Source organism: Ictalurus punctatus, chromosome 20 (assembly GCF_001660625.3).
Source record: "Ictalurus punctatus breed USDA103 chromosome 20, Coco_2.0, whole genome shotgun sequence".
Classification (NCBI taxonomy): Eukaryota; Metazoa; Chordata; class Actinopteri; order Siluriformes; family Ictaluridae; genus Ictalurus; species Ictalurus punctatus.
Genome location: NC_030435.2, coordinates 16,748,217 through 16,768,598, shown reverse-complemented (window position 1 = coordinate 16,768,598; position 20,382 = coordinate 16,748,217). Strand labels below are relative to the sequence as shown.

At 36.3% G+C, this 20,382-nt stretch overlaps 1 protein-coding gene and 1 pseudogene across 2 annotated transcripts; one reads left to right on the top strand and one right to left on the bottom strand.

The window, feature by feature from the left end:
- The first annotated feature begins 264 nt into the window (after positions 1–264).
- Positions 265–1,996, top strand: LOC128628839 (splicing factor Cactin-like; annotated as a pseudogene).
- A 109-nt stretch (positions 1,997–2,105) lies between these two features.
- LOC128628838 (semaphorin-4E-like) lies at positions 2,106–17,369 on the bottom strand. 2 transcript variants are annotated; one of them, XM_053673781.1, is made up of 15 exons: positions 17,254–17,369; positions 15,863–16,108; positions 15,237–15,382; positions 14,491–14,553; positions 13,438–13,536; positions 13,191–13,290; positions 12,810–12,920; positions 12,463–12,614; positions 10,209–10,381; positions 8,407–8,563; positions 7,733–7,955; positions 7,460–7,575; positions 4,295–4,464; positions 3,047–3,099; positions 2,106–2,848 (listed from the first exon to the last, which is right to left on the bottom strand). In XM_053673781.1, exons 2-15 carry the CDS (start codon positions 15,969–15,971, stop codon positions 2,256–2,258), a joined length of 2,265 nt encoding a protein of 754 aa, XP_053529756.1. In that variant the 5' UTR covers positions 15,972–16,108; positions 17,254–17,369; the 3' UTR covers positions 2,106–2,255. The 2 variants fall into 2 exon arrangements, with proteins under 2 accessions (XP_053529756.1, XP_053529757.1); XM_053673782.1 differs by having other exon boundaries at positions 4,295–4,458.
- Between the last annotated feature and the right edge of the window lie 3,013 nt (positions 17,370–20,382).

Sequence of the window (20,382 nt, the reverse complement as noted above, 5' to 3'; positions counted from 1 at the left end):
CCCATTATCAAAGAGGAACCCGAGGCTAAGAATCCAGTGTGAGATCCAGTTCCAGTCTTGGTTAGGACTGACAATAATAATAATCTAGCTTTGTGTCTATTTCAGTAATTTATTAAGTATTCCATCCATCCATCCATCTTCAACCGCTTACTCCTTCCCAAGGTTGCGGGGGAACCTGGAGCCTGAAGCATCGGGCACAAGGCGGGGTACACCCTGGACAGGGTGCCAGTCCATCGCAGATTTGTTAAGTATTATTTTCATTATTTAAGCTTCGTCATTTTAATATTTTCTACAATAATTATATTTCTACAATACAGTGGTACTCTTTACTGAACAATATTTTAATTAGTACGTATTCATTAACTATATACAGTATGTGTGAGCATACAATAATGAGTATTCATATATTTCATCTTAATTATGCATTATTTATTTATGTTAATGTGCAGGTATATTTATTAATTAATACACACACGCAGTGTCATTCATTTATATATTCATTTGAAGTGTATACATCAAGTATAAAATATGTATTTCATAAATGACTTCTTTCTTCACATACGTCTATCTACTCGACACGCACGTCGTGGATGCTGAGGAAGACCTCCAACGCCTACGACTCGCAGTTGCAGGTCACGGGTATGTACATGAAACCTGAGCTCTTTGAACTGAAATGAAGGCTGGAATAATGAGGAATTGGTCAGATGTGTGTGTCATGTCACATACTCTGTGCACCTCATACATACATCTGCTCTATTGCAGCAGTTGGACTTGTTCAGACTCGGATTAAGTTTGACGTAAATTTAACATCAGCTATGACACCTTTGGCGTCTGATATTTGCTTCTTTAGTTTTGCAATGCAGTGTTCTAAATCTTCAAAAACTTCATCATTAAGCTCTAATTGTGTGCAATCTGATTACAAATCGAGTGTTGAAACAAATTTATTAATTAGTATTAGCTAATTATTCTGGTTGTCCAGGATGGCTTCCTTAATAACATTACAGCACTCTAGTGTGGATTGCATTCCTACATTATTACCTAGTATTTTATTCCTGACACAATTTACACTCGCGTCCTTCTGTCTTTACGCTAGATTTGTAATTTGAAGTGTGATGATTTAAATATATATATATATATATATATATATATATATATATATATATATATATATATATATATATATATATATAGTTTCCCTTCAGGCGACGCCAGCGAGAGTGCAGAAGACGCGTTTGTGCGACGTGCAAAAGAGGGCATGGGGGGTGACGAGGCCCAGTTCAGCGTAGAGATGCCCCTGACTGGGAAAATGTACATGTGGGCTGACAAGTACCGGCCACGCAAACCTCGCTTCTTCAATCGCGTGCACACAGGCTTCGAGTGGAACAAGTACAACAAGACGCACTACGACTTCGACAACTCGCAACCCAAAATCGTCCAGGGTTATAAGTTCAACATCTTCTACCCGGACCTGATCGACAAGCGCTCCACCCCGCAGTACTGCAGTACATCGCGTTCAAGATCGTCAACCGCGAATGGGAGTACTCGCATCGACACGGCTTCCACTGCCAGTTCGCCAACGGCATCTTCCAGCTGTGGTTTCATTTCAAGCGCTATCGCTACAGGAGATGAGGGGCTGACGCTCAAGTTTGAAGACATCTGGACAGTTACGTGATGGATCTTTCTATGTGAATTCTACTTATGTTAAATTTCACCTTGTAGTGCTGCATTTTCAGAATAATGTTCTGTATGAAGTGAATGTAAAACCGTGATGTTGCGTAAATAAAAATTATCTTTACACCAGGCCTCGTGAGAATAAGAGTAATTTGAAACGGGTGAACATATGAGAACATCGGCCCCTGTACTGAAAGTGATGGAAAAGCAAATTCTGTATTTTTTTTGGTATTGTATAACCGATCGATTATTCTCAAATGATCATATTCCAGTGTTTGTCTTTCTATGATTTTGCAATAATAAAAATCTTTTCTTAACTTGTTCTTGCTGCCTCTGTAAGATGGATTATATTATAAAATCTTTCCCTCTGATTTTTTTTATTTGTCACATACACTAAGAATCATGGTTCTGTACACAGAAAAAGTGACAAATCATACATTCACAGCTTCATTTAATCCAAAAACAAATAAATTCATCACATAACGTTAGAGGTGAGGGGGCTGACATTGCACACAATGAGTAATAAGAGAGGCGAAAATGTTCTCCAATCTCCAATGTTCTCAAAGATGTGCATAGGGTCCTCACTAGACGATGTTGTCTCCATTATGCTGGCTTCCAGTACTGGGGAGTTCAGTTGTTCTGTTATGATTATTATTACTGTTACTGCTGCATCCTACTGATGCTGCTTTATTTCTGTCTACTATTTGCAGTGGCTCCTGAAAGCCAGACATAGGCTGTGGTCTTTCCACAGCTTTATTGAAGCATCTCAGGACAGGACAATTCCCTTGGTAGAAGTTCCATATTAAAAGCGCCACTAATAACAGTGATATGATGATGACCATAGCCCTGAGGATCAAGGGGGTGTTCAACTGTTCCTGCACCAGTGCCAGGACTGAAGGATGCCCCATGTAGTTCCCCAGTCTCAGCTCATACGTAACAGTTTGAATGACGTAGTCTTTGCCATTGGAGGACTCTACAGAGGTGCAGGTGTAGTGGCCGGCGTCGCTGTCCGAGGCATTGAGGATGAACAGGCTGTTGTGTTGAATGTGGTACATGTTGGAGTTTTCAACTGGGTGATCATTTACACGCCACTGCACTTGGGCAAGGTTTGATGCCGGCTGGCACGGCAGCCTGACCACGTTACCCGGGTAGAAGGTTTTAATGGTCTTGGTGCTCTCTGTAACACAAACCGCATCTTGACTCAGTCATTTTAATTTTACTTCATTTCTAATTTTTATTTACTACTTGAGTCACAATGGATTTGAACCAGATCTGCTGCATGTATGTTAACACATACAGTCAATGAAGTTGTTCATTAAGACTTTTTAGTGTAAATACTGTACTAGTGGATATAAAAATCAATCCGTTAACATACCGACTGCAGGACAATGTGTAGCATGTCCATCTCTCAGACTCTGAACCACTTCACTTCAGGAGAAAAAGAAAACACAGAGACATGACAGAAAATCCAATATATCTAACATTCCCACTTCACACATAGGCTCTAGTACAGTCAGTACAATATGTTAGACAACAGTGCTGTTTAATTCTTAATTCAGAAGGTGATTAATTTTCTATAGCAGCAAATGACAGTAGTGCTAACTGCAAGGAACATCACAGGTTTATATGAATGTAGATATTCGAATACGCTACTGTTTCTATAGTAACGGCTTATTCACAGGGACTGGTATGGCAGGCACTCTACATAATCCAATTCAGTAAACAGTTTAAATGAAAAAAAAAACAGGTAGTATATGTGTCATTATTTAATAAATAAAAACATTAATAATTGATGATACTTTCTTTCTTTAAGGAGTCTCCAGTGTCAGCTCATTGTAACTGTCAGAGGTAAAGCTATCACTTTTATTTATTTATTTACTTCATGGGGGGGTGTTTATAGCTGCTGTAACATAACAAGAACTAACTTGTTTAGCGGATATTACACAACATTAAATGTAACTAAGATTGGCTAAAAGTATGATGACATCCTTTAATAAATGGAAAATTTGCTTTTAGTTGTTGTTTGTTTTTGCACCAAATCAAAGGAACAAATTACAAGAGGTATTGAAATTAGACCAGTGTGTGTCAGTAGATCAAATTAAGTGTATGATGATATGGTTGCAGTACAGTGATCCTGCTTTGGTTGATTTGCAGACATGTTAGTTATTATTTGGACTTTTTCTTCATTTTATTGTTATTGTTGTTATTACATATGGTTTATCCTCCTTTTCTCTGACTGTCGGCTAGTATGACTGTGAACTCAGGGCATTGCTGTAAAAAGCTTTATGCTCAGTCAATTTGTCCCTGAATAAACACTGGTAATTAATTAATAAATTAAATATACAAATTGTTATCATTGTCACATTGCTGTGGTGTAAAAGGAATAAGACTGTTGTAGGATAAACTTCAGGCCGCATCACACCATCCCATTGTTTCTATTCATGTTTTACTATAACAACATCACACCACATCATGATTAATTCCTTGATTAATTCCTTACAACACTACATTACAGCATACGAGTAGTTATTTCTATAAAGCTGCTTTGGGACAACGTCCATTGTTAAAAGCACTATACAAATAAAACTGAATTGAATTGAATTGAGTAGTGTATGCTCAGTACCTGTGTGTATCTGGGTCAATGCTGTTTATAGCAATGCAGCTACTAGTGTTGAGGTTCCAGCCGCAGTAGGGGTCTCTGGCCAGCACACAGTCTATACAGGAGATGTAATGGTCGCATGCGCTAAGCGACATCTGCACCGCTGCCTCGTTTGAGCCTGCATACAGCTGACCCTGACAAAATATGCGCACCAGTTATTGAAATGAGGGTCAAACAAAAACTGAATCAAACTCAAACTGAATCTAACGCTGTTAAGTAGAAACAATTAAATGAATCGGATGAGTACTGGGATAAATCACAATAAGAAAGTCATTAAGCAATGATATACAGTTATTTTATGCTATACTAGTGTGATTGATGATGGCACAAAATTCATATTTTAGGTGTGCATGTTCCATGAAATATGTTCAATATGAGTAAATATGAGCAATCCACTCAAGAAACACATTTCATAAGATATTCTCCCAAACTAAATAAGTTTCTCGAACTGTTTATTCCCTTACTAATCATACCTGTACGTGGTTCATCCCCACTCTGTTGTCACAAAATTGGAAGCAGACAATTGTCTAGAATGTCTCTGTATGCTGAAACATTTGCTCACTTTACTGGAACAAAGGGGCTCCAAACCTGTTTGAGCATGACAATGTCTCTGCACACAATGTGAGCTCTATGAAGACACTATTTGCCAAGGTTGGAGTGGAAAAACTTGAAAGGCCTGCACAGAGCCCCGACCTCAACCCCTCTGAACACCATTGGCATTAATTTTGAACGCAGACTGTGTCCCAGGCCTGCTCGCCCAAGATCAGTACCCAATCTATAGTAGTAATGCTCTTGTGGCTGCATGGGCACAGCCATGCTCCAAAATCTAGTGGAAAGATTCCCAGAGGAAGGAAATTTATTTAAAAAAGTAGGAGGGGACTAAATCTGGAATGGGCTGTTCAACAAGCACATATGAGAGTTATGGTAAAGCGTTCACACACTATTGGCCGTATAGTGTATAGTGACTCATAAATATGAGTCCATGCAGGATTTCAAACATTTTTTTTGTGTGATTGTTTTGCCAAAAATACTTGATCTTGCTGCGGCTTTTGTTCAAAATTTTGTGATATTTTTGCGGAAGACTACTTGAATTGGTGAAATTGCAATCGCACAAACTTGTTTTGCACGGTCTTTCGCAGTGATGTTTGCTGACAAATGAGATTTTTTAGCTGCACTCATGTGTGACGCACATGAATCGAAGAGGGCTTAGGCTGTGGTAATTTTGAAAAATATTGTGGAGTTTGCTTGATTTTGCTTTCATTTCTGCAATTGCAAAATCTTGGAAGGACTGATAAACTGTTCATGCAGATTGGTGCCATAAAAAAATTATTTCTGGCGGTTTAATTTTTCAGAGGTTATAGCATTTACATATTACTGGCAGAGAGAGACAACACCACCAGGAATCAGCCACATGAGCAAACGTAAAAGAACTGAATGTATAACAAAGCTAAAAATTAAAAATGAAAACTGTTTTTGTGTAGCACAAATCAGCATAAATAAATTATACTAATGTGGCTAAAAAGAATTGCTTTAATTTGTAGACATTACAATCTCAAAACCCAAACCAACATAAATCAGCACAAACAGAAACTTGTATTGAATATTTATGTTCAGTGTTATTTGTAATTTGTTCATGCAATTGAATATTTGCTGTTGTTTTCATCACACATTTTTTTAACAATAGTGTAGCATCTATCTATAAGCCACAAGTGATTGTGCAGAGTGTGAACAGAGACTGTATGTAGTAGAGACAGGCCACTGTTTGAAATATGAATGTGGCAGTGTGTAACACTTAGCAAGGTATTACATAATTATAAATAACCAATTGTCTTCTTGTCTCAATGAGGGAAAAAAGCCTGTCAGATTCTTACACCGGGCATGGCAGGGCCCGGCAGTCTCTGAGTGTCTTTTCACATGTCATAAAAGTTGTCATTATGGACACATTTAGTCACATTTTGCTTTAGTTTTCTCTTCATGCCAAAAGCAGCTAAAGTCCATCACTAATCTGTGGACTCCATATACTACATACTATACTCTGATACAGAGGGTTTATATACAGTTTATATACAATTTGCTGAGAATTATCTACATGGATACATCTACAACTATAAAAAATAATCAAATAAACAAATAAATAAAATATATATATATATATATATATATATATATATATATATATATATATATATATATATATAAATTCATTTATTTATTTTTTTTAAAAAGCAGCTACACATATAGCATAGCATAGCGTTAGTAGCAGCTTTGCTAATAACTTGCTAATTAGATATTTCGCTTAGAGCTCAGCTAAGATAACTATCGGTGAACTGAATTGAAATATAAATTTGCTAAACTTAATAAGAGCTTGCTATGAACCCTAAATGGCTTTCCATTGGCTATATATTGCCATTACATTCAGCCCTATGTTGTACAGGTATACAGGTATGTTTCTAATATGCCTCGCTGATCATTCACAGTTGCTAGCAGGAAAGTTTAGCGTAAAACGGGAAGTCGGAGTGAAAGAATGATGAGAAAATCTGGTGGCGATTATACTGGGAAAACTAAAGTTCAGATTTATTTTGAAACACAAGTCATAATCTTAAATTCCTCTGGGAACATAAACATCCCACAACAGTATTAACTGTAAAATGTTTTTTTGTTTTTTTTTTAAAACTAGCTTAGCGATAATCCCCAAACTAATTTACCTAACACTAGAGAAAAGATCCCCACAGAAACAAAGCAGAATTAGTTAGGTAACATTAGAAAAAAATTCACAACAGATGTAGCTAGTTAATGAATTTTTGTTACATAAGGCAAGGTGAGGCAAGGTGAGGCAAAATTGTTCACTTATCCACAAGAAAATAGGAGCCTCATTCTTTGCTCAATACAACCAGAAGATACTCTGTCAATATGTACAGTACAATATCCCCATCCCTGCCATTATGAACATTAAAACAGGATGTAGCATGACAACTAAACAACTTTAACCAACATCCAGTCCTGAAACAAACCTCAGTCCACCATTTCAAAGCACCCAGCACCCAGGTTCAAAAACAACTTATAACCTATAAACACTTGGTGTAGCTTCAGAGAGGAGAAAATCAAACGTAAAAGTGTTCTGAGGCTTACCATGGTGTTGGAGAGGCGCAGTATCTTCACTGGCTCTGAATGCTTAAACAGCTGCACCTCTTCTATTATCACCATCTTTCCGTCATAGTTGACTGCTTTCAGTACTGAACCGCTTGCTGTTATAAATACACATTTGATTTGTTAATGCTTATGTAGTGTAAAGCACTAGAATTTGCTGTCCTGGATGTATTTAAGTGTGTTTTGGTTAGATTATTGTAACAGAAAATGTATCAATCTTGATAAAATGATGTAAAATGTAAATTAAATGATTACCTGTGCCTATAAACATAACCTGATGGGTGCTCCCATCCAGGGCAGTAGTGCTGGCCACTACGATCCGTGTAAACGCAGCTCCTTTCTTCACCAGCAGGGGTTGCTGAGAAGATGGTTTCACTGCTTCATCCATCAGTGGCTTTTCTCTCACAAACAGAAGGGTTTTATCAGGCAGGTCCAAGGACGTGGAAATCATTTTCTTCCTTGCATCATTGTTAATACACTAGACACACCACAGAGAGAGAGCGCAACAGATAACATATAAATAACTCGGACATAACATCTTCATAGCTAACCAGGTATGGAGTTATACAAAATAGCACAAGTAATATGGCAAACAAAATTGTAATTTGTTACAATAATTATAATCTCCTCCTGAAATTTTAGAGTTTATCTAACATCTTACCCAACTAACATTATCCAACGTGTTACTTAGGTGAATTCATAAACTATATTTATACTTTTATACTTAACATATTCTGTAGGAAGAAAGGCAGTAAGTACAAATACAAGTTGTTTTAGGGTGCAAGTCCCTGTGTAAGTTACAATACTATGGAAATGATAACAAGAGCATTAATTTAACCCTTACAACTGGAACTATTGTTCATTTTCTGTTTGGTTTCTTTTTCCATCACTGTACTGTTGCAGAATAAATTGATAAATGTTGAACTCACAGCTCCGGGACGAGGGTCAGGCACATCTCCGTAGTATGTCACCCATTTATTAAAAACAGATCTGTCGTTGTACAGCGTTTTGAACCTGCCTTCAGAGAACACTTCCCTGATGCTGTGTATACTGTAGGTGCACACTGCAGAGTACTGCAACGCGTCCCTGTCAGTCAAATCACAGCAATGAAACAAGTGTATTAGGAAGGAGATTCATAAAACTATTTCTAATTATGTGTTCTGGAATATGCTGGAAAATTTTCTAAACAAGTTCTTTATTGGTATTTTTTTCCTTTAACTGGCTGTGATATCTTAGAAGTTAAAAAAAATAACAGGAAACAATATTGAAACAATTACTGGGTTTACATTGCAATCCAATTTGAAATGAAGGTAGGTTTTGACTCCCTTAAATAATTTAGTCCTCACCTCATTGCATCATGTAATCTCAAAAAGTGAATACATTAAACAGCATAGTAAAACACAAAAATAACACGGTTTCTGAGGCAACTGTATCCATGATTGAATTTGACTGACATCATTCACACTTTCACATTTTTGCGTATTAAACCAAATAATAATTCTCACATACTGCATATTAGGAGGCTCGGTACTTAGTATACATTTGAGGCCAGAGGTTTACATACACCTTGATGAATCGGCAAAATTTAATCATTTAATATTGTTTAAAGATCTTTTTTTTTTTTTTTTTTTTTTTTTTTAAACATTTAGTCCTGCCCTTCAGAAGCTACATAAGATATTTACATGTTTCCCAGAAGACAAAATAGTAACAATTTACACTGATCATCCTGCTGCCTTCTGGGGCATCAGTGAACATTTGCACCTTTTGTAATAGCTGTGTACGAGTCCCTCAGTCATCCTCCGTGTGAAAAGATGGATCTCAAAATCATATAGCCCGTGTTGGAAAGGGGTCAAATATACAGAAGGTGCTAGAAAACCAAAGAATATGCAGGACCTGGAGGATTTTTCTGGAGAACAGTGGGCAGTTTAACTGCTCAGGACATACAAGGGACTTATGAACAATTATCACAAAACATAAAAACAGTCATGGATCATCCAGGTAATGAGAGTTACACAGTATTAAGAATCAAGCGTATCTAAACTTTTGAACTGGTTCATTTGTGTAAATTCAGTTATTACTGTGTCTTGTGGACTATAGGCAAACATCTGTTATGTGAAATAGTTTATTCAGGGCAGGACTAAATAAAAAACTAAATGCAATTTTTACGATACCACTTATTATTTTTATTATTATTATTTTTGAATTATTAACATTTTGCAGATTCTTCAAGGTGTATGTAAAGTTATGACCTCAACTGTACACTGGTGGATGCAATATATAGACGGCAAGGTGGTGCAGCATTGCCATGTCACAGCACATCAAATCTCCCGGTTTGATCCTGTGCTCGGGTTACAGTTTGTATGGAGATTCTCTGCATGGTCTCTCAAATGTGCCCGTTTCCTCCAGTTTTGTCCCACCTCTCAAAAACATGCTGGTACATTATTAGCTACACTAAATTGCCATAAATGACTAGAAATTCCAGTGAGATGTAAAAGCCTTTTAGGTTACCCATGTGATCTAACCACCTTGACCCTCCAGTGACCTTGAGGCTGATCTAATACAAGTGGTAAAGTGTTTAAGTCCTCCATTTTAGGGCTTAATTTCCACTGTGTGTGCAATGATGGACTGGTACTGAACCACAATTGTGATTACATTCAAAATCATGAACTGTTTCAAAATGGTGATTTTTGCAGGGTCTTTTGCTACCAGGTTTGAACTGAAATATACTCACATCTGAGGAGTGAAGACTCCGTAGAACACACAGGTTGTCCAGCTGCCTGGGCAGAAGAGGAACACATCCTGTATGATGTAAGGAAGTCTGGTTTGAAGGACAGGACAGTCCAGGGGAGCCTTTAGGAACGATGTCCACTTCCTGTGCAGTGTCCACTGTCCTCCCATATCCCCCTAGCAAGGAGAGGGAATGAGAAAAATTTATACAATGTTGCACCCCCCCCCCCCCCCCCCCGCAAAACATTTATTTATTTAGTGTTTTACATTATAAAATGTAACCAAATATTTATTGGAAAAGTATTGTTCTATGGGCAGATAATATTTCAAATTTTAAGCATTTATTTATCGAAAGAAGCAAAAGTATCTGCCAATAGAATAAGAAAATGGATTCTATTGCTGTATAAAAACATCAAAAGCAGGCTGAATAATCTTATAATATTTAATTTATAATTATCTTAAAATAAAAATGTTAGCAATTGAAAACATCTTGAATATGGGTAAATTTATCTAAAATATTTTTGTTTTTGCAGTGCAGACAATATGGCAGTAGGAATGTGGTCTTGTTGGTTGGAATGGAAATGAACATAGTTGGTGGTTTTGTTTAGAGCAAAGGGTAAAATGTTTACTCAGTCGTCAGGAGTTCATGAGTTTGAAAGTTGACAAAGCCATTCATGGTCAGGAGTCTGAGATAACTCCGGTTATATAATAGGTTATATGTATGGTTATCCACAAGTCTACACTAACTGTCTGATAGATCATGTACTGTCATGGGAAAAAGAAAGTGCAGACTTCTTCAGTTGTATGTTTTTATTGATCAGGGACTACATAGCAATTATGTGGTCCCGAACACTTCTATAAACAAGCACAAATAATCTCAGGTGACAACAAACAGAAAACCACAGCAGATTTCAATATGTAGTCATTTTTTCCAAAAGATAAACCAACATGTAGAACCAATTTAGCAATAGCATGAAGTAAACATTTTCTGTAGGAGTTTATCAGTCTCTCATGTTGTTTTGGAGAAATTTCTGCCCACTGTTCTTTACATACATTGTTTTTTGAGGGCATTTGTTTATGCACAGCTCTCTTAAGATCCTGCCACAAAATCTCAATGGGTTTGAGGACTGGACTTTGACTTGGCAGCTCCAACACCTCGATTTTTTTCTTCTTTAGCCATTCAGATGTCAAGTTTCTTTTGAGCATGGGATCATTGTCATTTTGCATAACCCAAGTTTGGCTGCTAGACAGATGACCAGGCTTGACAGTCGGTATGAGCTGTTTTATAGTGATATGCTGTGTTTGGTTTTCACCAAACATGGTGCTGTGCATAATGACCAAACATCTCCACCTGGGCCGCAACAGTCCAAAGGATATTGTTCCAGAACTTTTTTGGTTTGTTTAGATGCAATTTTGCAAACCTAAGTCACACTATTCATTTATACATATTCTTTTAGGAGAAAAGGGGCTTTTTCCTAGCCACCCTGCCATGAAAGCCAAATTTGTTCAGTCTTTTTCTGAATGTGCTGTCATGAACATAAATATTTTATGTCTTGGTTTTTTCTTTGTATCTCTGAGCATTAAACAGTCTGTCATTGGAATGAATTTGCTGGGCGGCCCACTCCTGGGAAGATTGGCGACTATCTTGAAGGTTCTCTATTTGTAAACAATCCTTCTCACTGTAGAATGATGAATTTCAAATTGTTTGGAGATGGCCTTATAACCCTTCCCAGATTGATGAGCAGCAACAGTTGCTTCTCTGAAGTCATGGCTGATGTCCTTTCTCCTTGACACGATGCAGACACACACCTGAGTGCTTCAGAACACCAAACTGCCAGAAGTTCTGCATTTACGTAGGTAGCCACACTTCTTGATGATTAACAAATCATTTGCATTTATTTAGTAACACCGGGCTGCTAAAAACACTCTTAATAATTGTCATTAAGATCTAGGAAGAGTGTACTTATATTTTCCCACCTGGTTTCTGAATGTTGGTTTACTTCTTTGGGGGAAAAATGACTACATATTGAAATCTGTTGTGGTTATTTGTTTGTTTATGAAAGTTGGGGAGGACCACACAATTGTTATTTAGGCCCTGATGAATAAAAGCATAGAATTCAATAAAAAAAGCGTACTTTCTTTTTGCCATGACTGTATATGAAAGAAGACAGTTAGTGCTCTCCTCTAAGCATATTCAGCTGTCCTAAGGATGTTGCATGAACAGTTAGAAAAGCTGTTGTGTGTGATGGGGAAAGTACCTTACAGACGCGGGCCACTCTCGACACGTCCAGCTTATTGTAGGAGTCGTACTCCATAGCTGTTTCACTAAAGAAGAGGTAAATCTTGTCATCATCCCCCTCTGGGTTTTCCTTTCCTTCAGCCACGTACTTCATGCCAATGAATTGGGGTTCTGAAATCACAGAACTAATCAGTGATACTCAATCTTAAGCTGAGTAGAAGAATCGCAAGTTCAAAGAATTAAAGACTGTCACAACTAAACTAGATGCAAACTAGAAGTTTTAATTTATGCACAGGAAATGGTTTAATTTCAACTCCAAAATCTTCCAGTTCCAAAATATGTGTGTGTATACACACACATTCTTACCACTGAGCCAGGAAGAGTAGTAATCAGTTCGTATAGTTTTATTAGAGCTTCGCATCACAACCGGTTGAGAGCCCAGGAAATTAATAGATGTAGCAGAGTACAGCTCTCCATCTAAATGATAACCAGAATGGTAATTTTATTAGAAAATTATGATGATAGCATTGGGCTACTTTTCTTTAAAACAATCAAAATTATTATATCAGCTGTTATGAGCAGCATCTGTATTAAAGTGGATGGACATTTATAATGAATATATGAATGCATTTATTAATCTGGAATAAAAGTTAGGGACTATAATAATTAAATAACTCACTAACTGAACATTGTGTTCTTTGGTATGTTACATCATGGAGCAGTTACATTTAAGAGAGAAGCACCTACCAACAAATTCAGAGGCGTATCTCTGGAAAGGATCAAATGGACACTTTCCCTTCCCCTTATGCTGTTTACTTTCCAGAGTCAGGTTACCCTCTGTATAAGACTGGAAGACAGAGCACAGCAAAGGCTACATGAAACATTTCCATGGTGTGGTAAAATACAACAACACATTCACAAAGACTGAGACTTTAATGTCTACAATAATATAACAATGATATTTTGCAGTGAAATAATGTGAGAAATTACTCACCATATAATCACAAGTTGGACTGAAAGCATAGGTACCACACACATACATCCTGCCGTCTGGCATTTTATGAAGGATCCGGATATAGTTCTGACACTCAGTCTAGAAAAGTAATAACAGGAAATAGAGTCCAGTGAATTATGACAATCAGGACTGTTAGAAAACAGAGATTCAGTTCATTCCAGACTAGTTCATTCCAGACTAGTTCATAGAACAACACAAGACAGGAGAATAATGTGGAATAATTTCATGGGTTAGGTTAGGACTCACTGAAGACGAGTTGCACATCATTTTATACGACCAAGTTTATCTGATAGTATACCTGTTTCTAATCAGACGGTCTGTCAGTAATAATGTTTATTTTACATACAATACTCACTAATAGACTCTTTCCGAAAGACATTTTATGTTTAATGCACAAAAGTCCTGAAGCTAACCAATGCTAGATAGAAACATGACCTTGGGGGGTGTAGAAAACTTCATTCTTAGTCGTCTTAAAACTCAGATTGTAAGGCTAGTTCTTTACTGTATTAGGAAATGTATAATTTGTTACCGATATTTGAGTCATGTGAAAAAATAAGTACACCCCATGGAATTTATTTTTTTTTTGACATATGGACAAGCACTCGTTTGATTCTCTTTGAAACAGTGCCTATAAATAAAGGAGATATACTATCAAAAGAGACATAACATTGACATTTTGTAGTAATTTTAACAATTTAAATGAACAAATAAAAAAACAAAAACAAATCAGTCACATGGAAAAAGTAAGTACACCCCTACATTTATCACACCTTCAATTCCATAAAATAAGAATCAGGGTGTTCAAGTTACCCTGGATAATGGTGCTGTGCTAAATGTGAATAGAAACAAAAGGCAGTCAAAAGGTATTAAACTCCAGTTTTAGTCAGCCTTGATCATGGCATGCACTATGTGACACAAAATGCATAACCTCAACATTCAATCTAACAAAACCACCGGATGGAACCATCCCAGGTTTTGTCTGAATAATTTACTTATAATTTTTAGGGCACCAAAAAAAAAAAAAGACCTCACCTCCAAATTTTTCCCTGTGTATGAACACATCTTCTTGTTGTCTGGAGACACGTCCCACTTTACCTACGAAAGAGATAAACAGTTTATTTCTCCTCTGATATGGCATTAAATAAGTACAGTACAGGTGAAAATGTACTACTAGCAGAGTCCTATAATAATAATAATAATAATAATAATAATAATAATAATAATAATAATAATAATAATAAATAAATAAATAAACAAATAAATAAATAAATAATAATAATAACGTAAAAAACAGATAATGAAAAAAGTGTACTCAAAAATATTAGTGAAACAAATATATAATAAATTATAGCAGTGACAAAAAGAGAAAATATATAAATATATAAACAATACAATATATAAAAATAGAATAAATGTGTGAAACTAAAATAATAATGCAACTATTAAAATAATGTAAAAGTAACGTACAATGTAATGTAAGAGTAATCCAATAATAAACAACAGTCTATTACAATGTTTTTGTAACTGTTGTTGTTTTTTTAATCAGTGACAGTAACGTGCTTGGTACATAAAATGAAGATGTTGCTTCATGGCTTTCATAGTGGAATCTGAAAAGGGCTTTAGACAAAAGTTGGAAAACATTTTGAGATGTAGGTGCTCTACTATTAAGTGATTTAAAAACTAGCAAAAAAATTTATAGAACTCTAAATGAAATGATTGCTGCCCGAGCATTGTGAACAAGATTTAAATAAATAATGGGAAAATAAAATTGTCCTTACCATAGCCTTCTTGTGTGTGATGTTAGTGAGGTCCAAGGCAAAGATGGCCTCTCGAGCTCCCAGGATGAGCACACCAATGTCTTCCCTCAGGAGCATGGTGGAGTAGTTCCACACTCCCTCCTCTCGAAAAACATGTCCTCTGTTACCTAGCAACAGCAGAACAGGCTTTTAGTGCCCAGTGTGGTGGAGTAGCTATTGGAAAGGAAGACTTGTGCTGATCGTAATAAAGAAGAGTGCAAAGAAGTGAAGTAGAAGTAAGACTTGGTGATTCATTTGGAGAAAATAGTGTATCGTTGGTTAATCAGGAACTCAGTAATGCGTTGTGTTATTCATATATGCACTACTGATATCATGAAGGCTGCGATGTTCAAATTCTTTAAAATGTGTTAAAAAATATATATTTTTATTACATACTGTGAGGATCTTCTATCTTTCCAGTAAGAGATTGTGTGCGATTTAACAAAAGTAAGAATTTTAAATCAACAATTTTTAACCATATGACTTCAACAGCTCATCAACATGCTTTTTATTTTAATGCAAGGCTTATCACAGTAATATTGTGCAGCAATGTTGTGCAGCCAAGTTGCAAAAAAAAAAAAAAGACAAAAAAAGACAAAGACACTTACTGTTCAGAGTAACTGTTTTGCGTGGTGTGCTGTACAAAGGCCCAACCTGGCCAGAAGTCAATATGGCTGTCCCAAAAAAACACAGGATGAGGAGGAACAACATGTCCATAGCTCTTCAAGTCTCTGTTACAGCACAAGCTCAGCCTCACTATGTTACTTCTCTTTTAGAGTCAACAACGAGATATATAGCTTGGTTTAATTCATGTAGGATGCCTCTTCAAAGAACAAGGAACCATGTGAAGCCATCTGGGAAATTCGAGAGACAAAGAGAGATTAAAGAGAAAAAAAGTGCATAAGAAGCAGCAATAATTCTGTTAAACTGCTATAGTGATGTACATGTGGCTTCAAAAAGCTCCTTCTGCACAGGCCATACGTTATAGAGGCTGGTACTGGATGTAGCAAAAGCACACGTGTCAAAAGCCACTGGTTGGTTGGTTTAAGTAGCACATCAGGTGCATGTCACTTCAACTTCTGAGGCAAAATGACCCATTTTAATTCTTAACTAAATGTGAAACTATACTATTTTTTCCCCCAACATGAAGCGTTAAGTGCTTCGATTAGGGTCATTCCATCTCAAGTGGTCCAATGCAGGTTGCTTGACCATTTTTAATTTTCCAATTTTTTTTTCTCCATTGATTATCTCTATGTATTAGCATTGCAAAACCACCAGTTTTTTTTGAAAATTTTTATTTTACTTGGTTTAACTGCAGTGGCCATCTTTGTGTCATGGCACACAGATTTTGGTCATACAGTTGTTTTCAAAAACCTGAATATCTCGGCTCAGGATGGCCCTAGCTCCTTGGGACAAAAACTGATCTCTAGAGTACATTACAAGGTACATGTTCATATAAACATTCAGCACATTCTTGTTCCTTAGACTTAGAACTTAAGTCCAAATGTAATGCTCAAGATTGCTTACAGTTCCACGTTTAGGGTCAATTTATAATAAGAAGGGTTCAGGTCTTGTCTTAATTTTTTTTAGGGGGTACCTAGGTAACCTGAAAAATATTTCAGGTTTGAGACTTCTCTCTCTCCATTTTTTTATGAGGGCGAGAAATCGCAATGTAAAAAAAAAAATCCCTTCATTTGCAGGTTGAATATCTCCTATGGGGGACTAAAAAAGAACCAGAAATTTTCACACAAATAAGTCCTCTATAGAAGCATTCTGCTGTAAAAATGGTGAGTTTGAGATTTACAGAGCTAGTGGTAGTAGAAATCTGGGGAAAAGCCTACTTTACTCATACAGTTTGAGAAATGAACAGATGTAATAGAGCGTTTCATATATATAGTAGTGTTCAGCACAAGCGCTTCAGAGCGCTCTCATTATTCTATCCTGCTTTATTCTATCCTGTATTAACCATCTTTCTGTAATAAACCTCTTTTTTTTTTACCTTCAGAGGAAGAGTCTGTGAGTGTTGTTTAATTTCCACGATAATTTGAAGAATCTCCTTGCTTGGCTGCGAGTCTTTCAGCTTTTCTGGACAACAAGCAAATCGGAGGATCACTGACTGCTAGGAATCATCAAGAATTTAGAATTAGAGAATTAGAATTTTATGATGTCATTGTGTATCGCTGTCTGTGTGGAAAGGAGTCAATGATTTAGAATTTTATGAGGTCATCGTGTATTGCTGTCTGTGTGGAAGGGAGTCAATGATATAAGAAATGCGTGTATTATATTGAGAGAGGTATTACATGTTGTAGACTGAAGACATTTGGGTTTGAGATCAAAAGATGAAATGAGAGTTTACATTTTTTTCCCCCTGGTATTTATATGTAGACATGTTAAACAACATAGAACATAGCACATTTTGTATCAGACCACCCAATTTGTAGGCAAGCCAAAATATTGGACCGTGACTGGCAGGTGTTTCTTGTTACCCAAGTGTGTCATGTTAGATTGATTGTTGAAACAATAAATAGCTCTGAACATCTACTCTTGGTTTTAGCCTTCAGTTTAACCTGTAAAGAGTGCATTTGTTGTTAAAAAGGATAAACCAACATGAAGATCAGAGAGCTGTCTATGGTGAGCCATTTTGAAGCTGAGAAAAGTGGGAAAATCAGAGGCATTGCACAAACATTGGGCATAGCTAATGCAACAATTTGGAATGTCCTGACAAAGAAAGAAACCACTGGTGTAGTCAGCAACAGACACCAGATTGGTCGGCCAAGGAAATTAACAAGTGCTGATGACATTGTGAAACATTGTGATAGCTGTGAAGAAAAACCCCAAAACAACATTCAGTGACATAACCAACAACCTCCACAGGGCAGGGGTGAAGGTATTACAATACACAAGCCAGATTGGAATTCACAAAGAAATACAGAAATGAGCCACAAAAGTTCTGGAGCCAAGATTTACCTCTACCAAAGTGATGGAAAGGCCAAAGTGTGGCAAAAGAAAGGATCCGCTCATGATCCAAAACATACAAGCTCATGTGTGAAACATGGTGTCATGGCTTGGACTTGCATGCTGCTTCTGGAACAGGTTCACTGATCTTTATTCATGATGTAACTCATGATGGTAGTAACAGAAGGAATTCAGAAGTTTACAGGAACATTTTGTCTGCCAATTTACAGAGAAATTAATTAAAATTTAGGAACTTTATCATGCAGCAAGACAAAGATCCAAAAACACACAGCCAACTGAACAATGGACTTTATCAGGGGGAAGGTAGAAGGTTTTAGACTGGCCATGTCAATCAGTTGAACATGCAATCCTCTACTTGATGAGGAGACTGAAGGGAGAAACCAATTCAGTATGATTACATGATATAATTGCAGTATATATAGTTATAGTAACATGAATATAAGTATTGTTAGTTGTTGTGGGAGTGGATATAATATATGTACTAGTGGCAGGTGGCAGCATCTCTCTTCCCAACCTCCGACCCTCATGTAGGGGATTGTGCCAGTTCCTACGCCCTGTCAGTATGCCCACAAACTGGCTTTCCTGATTGGTCAGAGCATCCACAGAGAGCCCAACATCAACCTGGATGAGTTGTTCTATTATCTGTGAAAGGACACGCGTCACCGTCTGGCAGTTACTCAGCAACTTGTGTTGATTATTAATGTTAATGTGTTGATTAATGTTTCTAGTTTTGGGACATTTACATCCCATCAAGCATGACTTCTTTTTTCTTTTCTTTTTTTAAAATTATTTTTATTTAGAAACATAAAAATTGAGAAATAGCTGTTTTTTGGTAAAATGCAATGTAATTTGTCACAATTTGGTTTTATTTCACCTGTTAATTTTGTTCTTTGGTTAACTGTTTAAGTTCAATAAATATGGCAAAATATTTATGGTTAAGGATGGTTATAAATATGGTTAAATAAATATTGCTTGTAGAGCGTGTACAGCATTTCCTCACGTACCAATTTTTCACAGTGCCAGATTAGTTATCTAGGATTCTTTTTAACATTGCTCTAACTAGTTCAAGTCGGATTTGTGCATAAACAGGACCGGTTTCTGAGCAGTCTAAAACCCCTAACATTTATGAAGTATACAATACCATTTGTTTTTTTGTATCTTTTTTACATTTACACTGAATGAAGAATAAGTAGTAGTACCTCATGGACCATAAAAGTGAATTGAGTGGAGACATTCAGACAATAGGTGGGCAAACCACTTTTATTTGATGATGCACAACAAACACATTAAAGGGAATCAACATGCCAAGATGCTTTCTAAAACTTTACATTTTTAATCCCATGTGAATTAAGTGGGGAATGCAAGTTTTTTTTTTCTGAAAACCTAAACAAGATTTTGATCTCGATCACTGCTATTTTTATTGCCCAACACTATAACACAACACTAAGTTTATAGCATCAGGTGACCTGATTAAACTCTAAAACCTCCTGTCCATCACCCAAATCAATATAAATAGTATACTGTCCAATTATTAAAACCTTTAACTGAGTTCAGTGAGCTAATTACATTTTTATACTCGCTATGATATTGTGTAACTGAAATAATTAGCTAAGTTCTCCAGGGAGATAACATACAGTTGTAACAGAGTTTGTTAGTTGGTAGGCTAATCATGATTTAGTGTAAAACCAGTAGCCAGGGTTGTTAAAGTGACCTTAAAGGTGTAGAACAATGTCGTATGTAACTTTAGAGACAATCCCTTAATTTCCGCATATCTGCGAATATCGAACGCCGTTACGTGCATGTACCCAGTCTAAAACTTATATATAATAGTAATTAATTAATTACGTAAATAAAAACAGTACAAATGTAGTTTTACTGTTTAATTAAAATTAGCCAATATTTGTTAATACATATTATATTTAATATTTATAAAATATGTAAGATATATTTAAATGTAAACTAAAAAGTAGACATTATCAAATGAATAACTAAAAACTGACTTTTTTTTTTTTAAAGCAAGGCATACGTAGACTTGATACGTAGTAACGATTTGACTCAGAAATTTAAAAACAACAACATAATAGTACTTCTCACAGACTACAAACTATATTCCTGCATTTAAAAGCGTACAATTATTGTATATAGTACATTT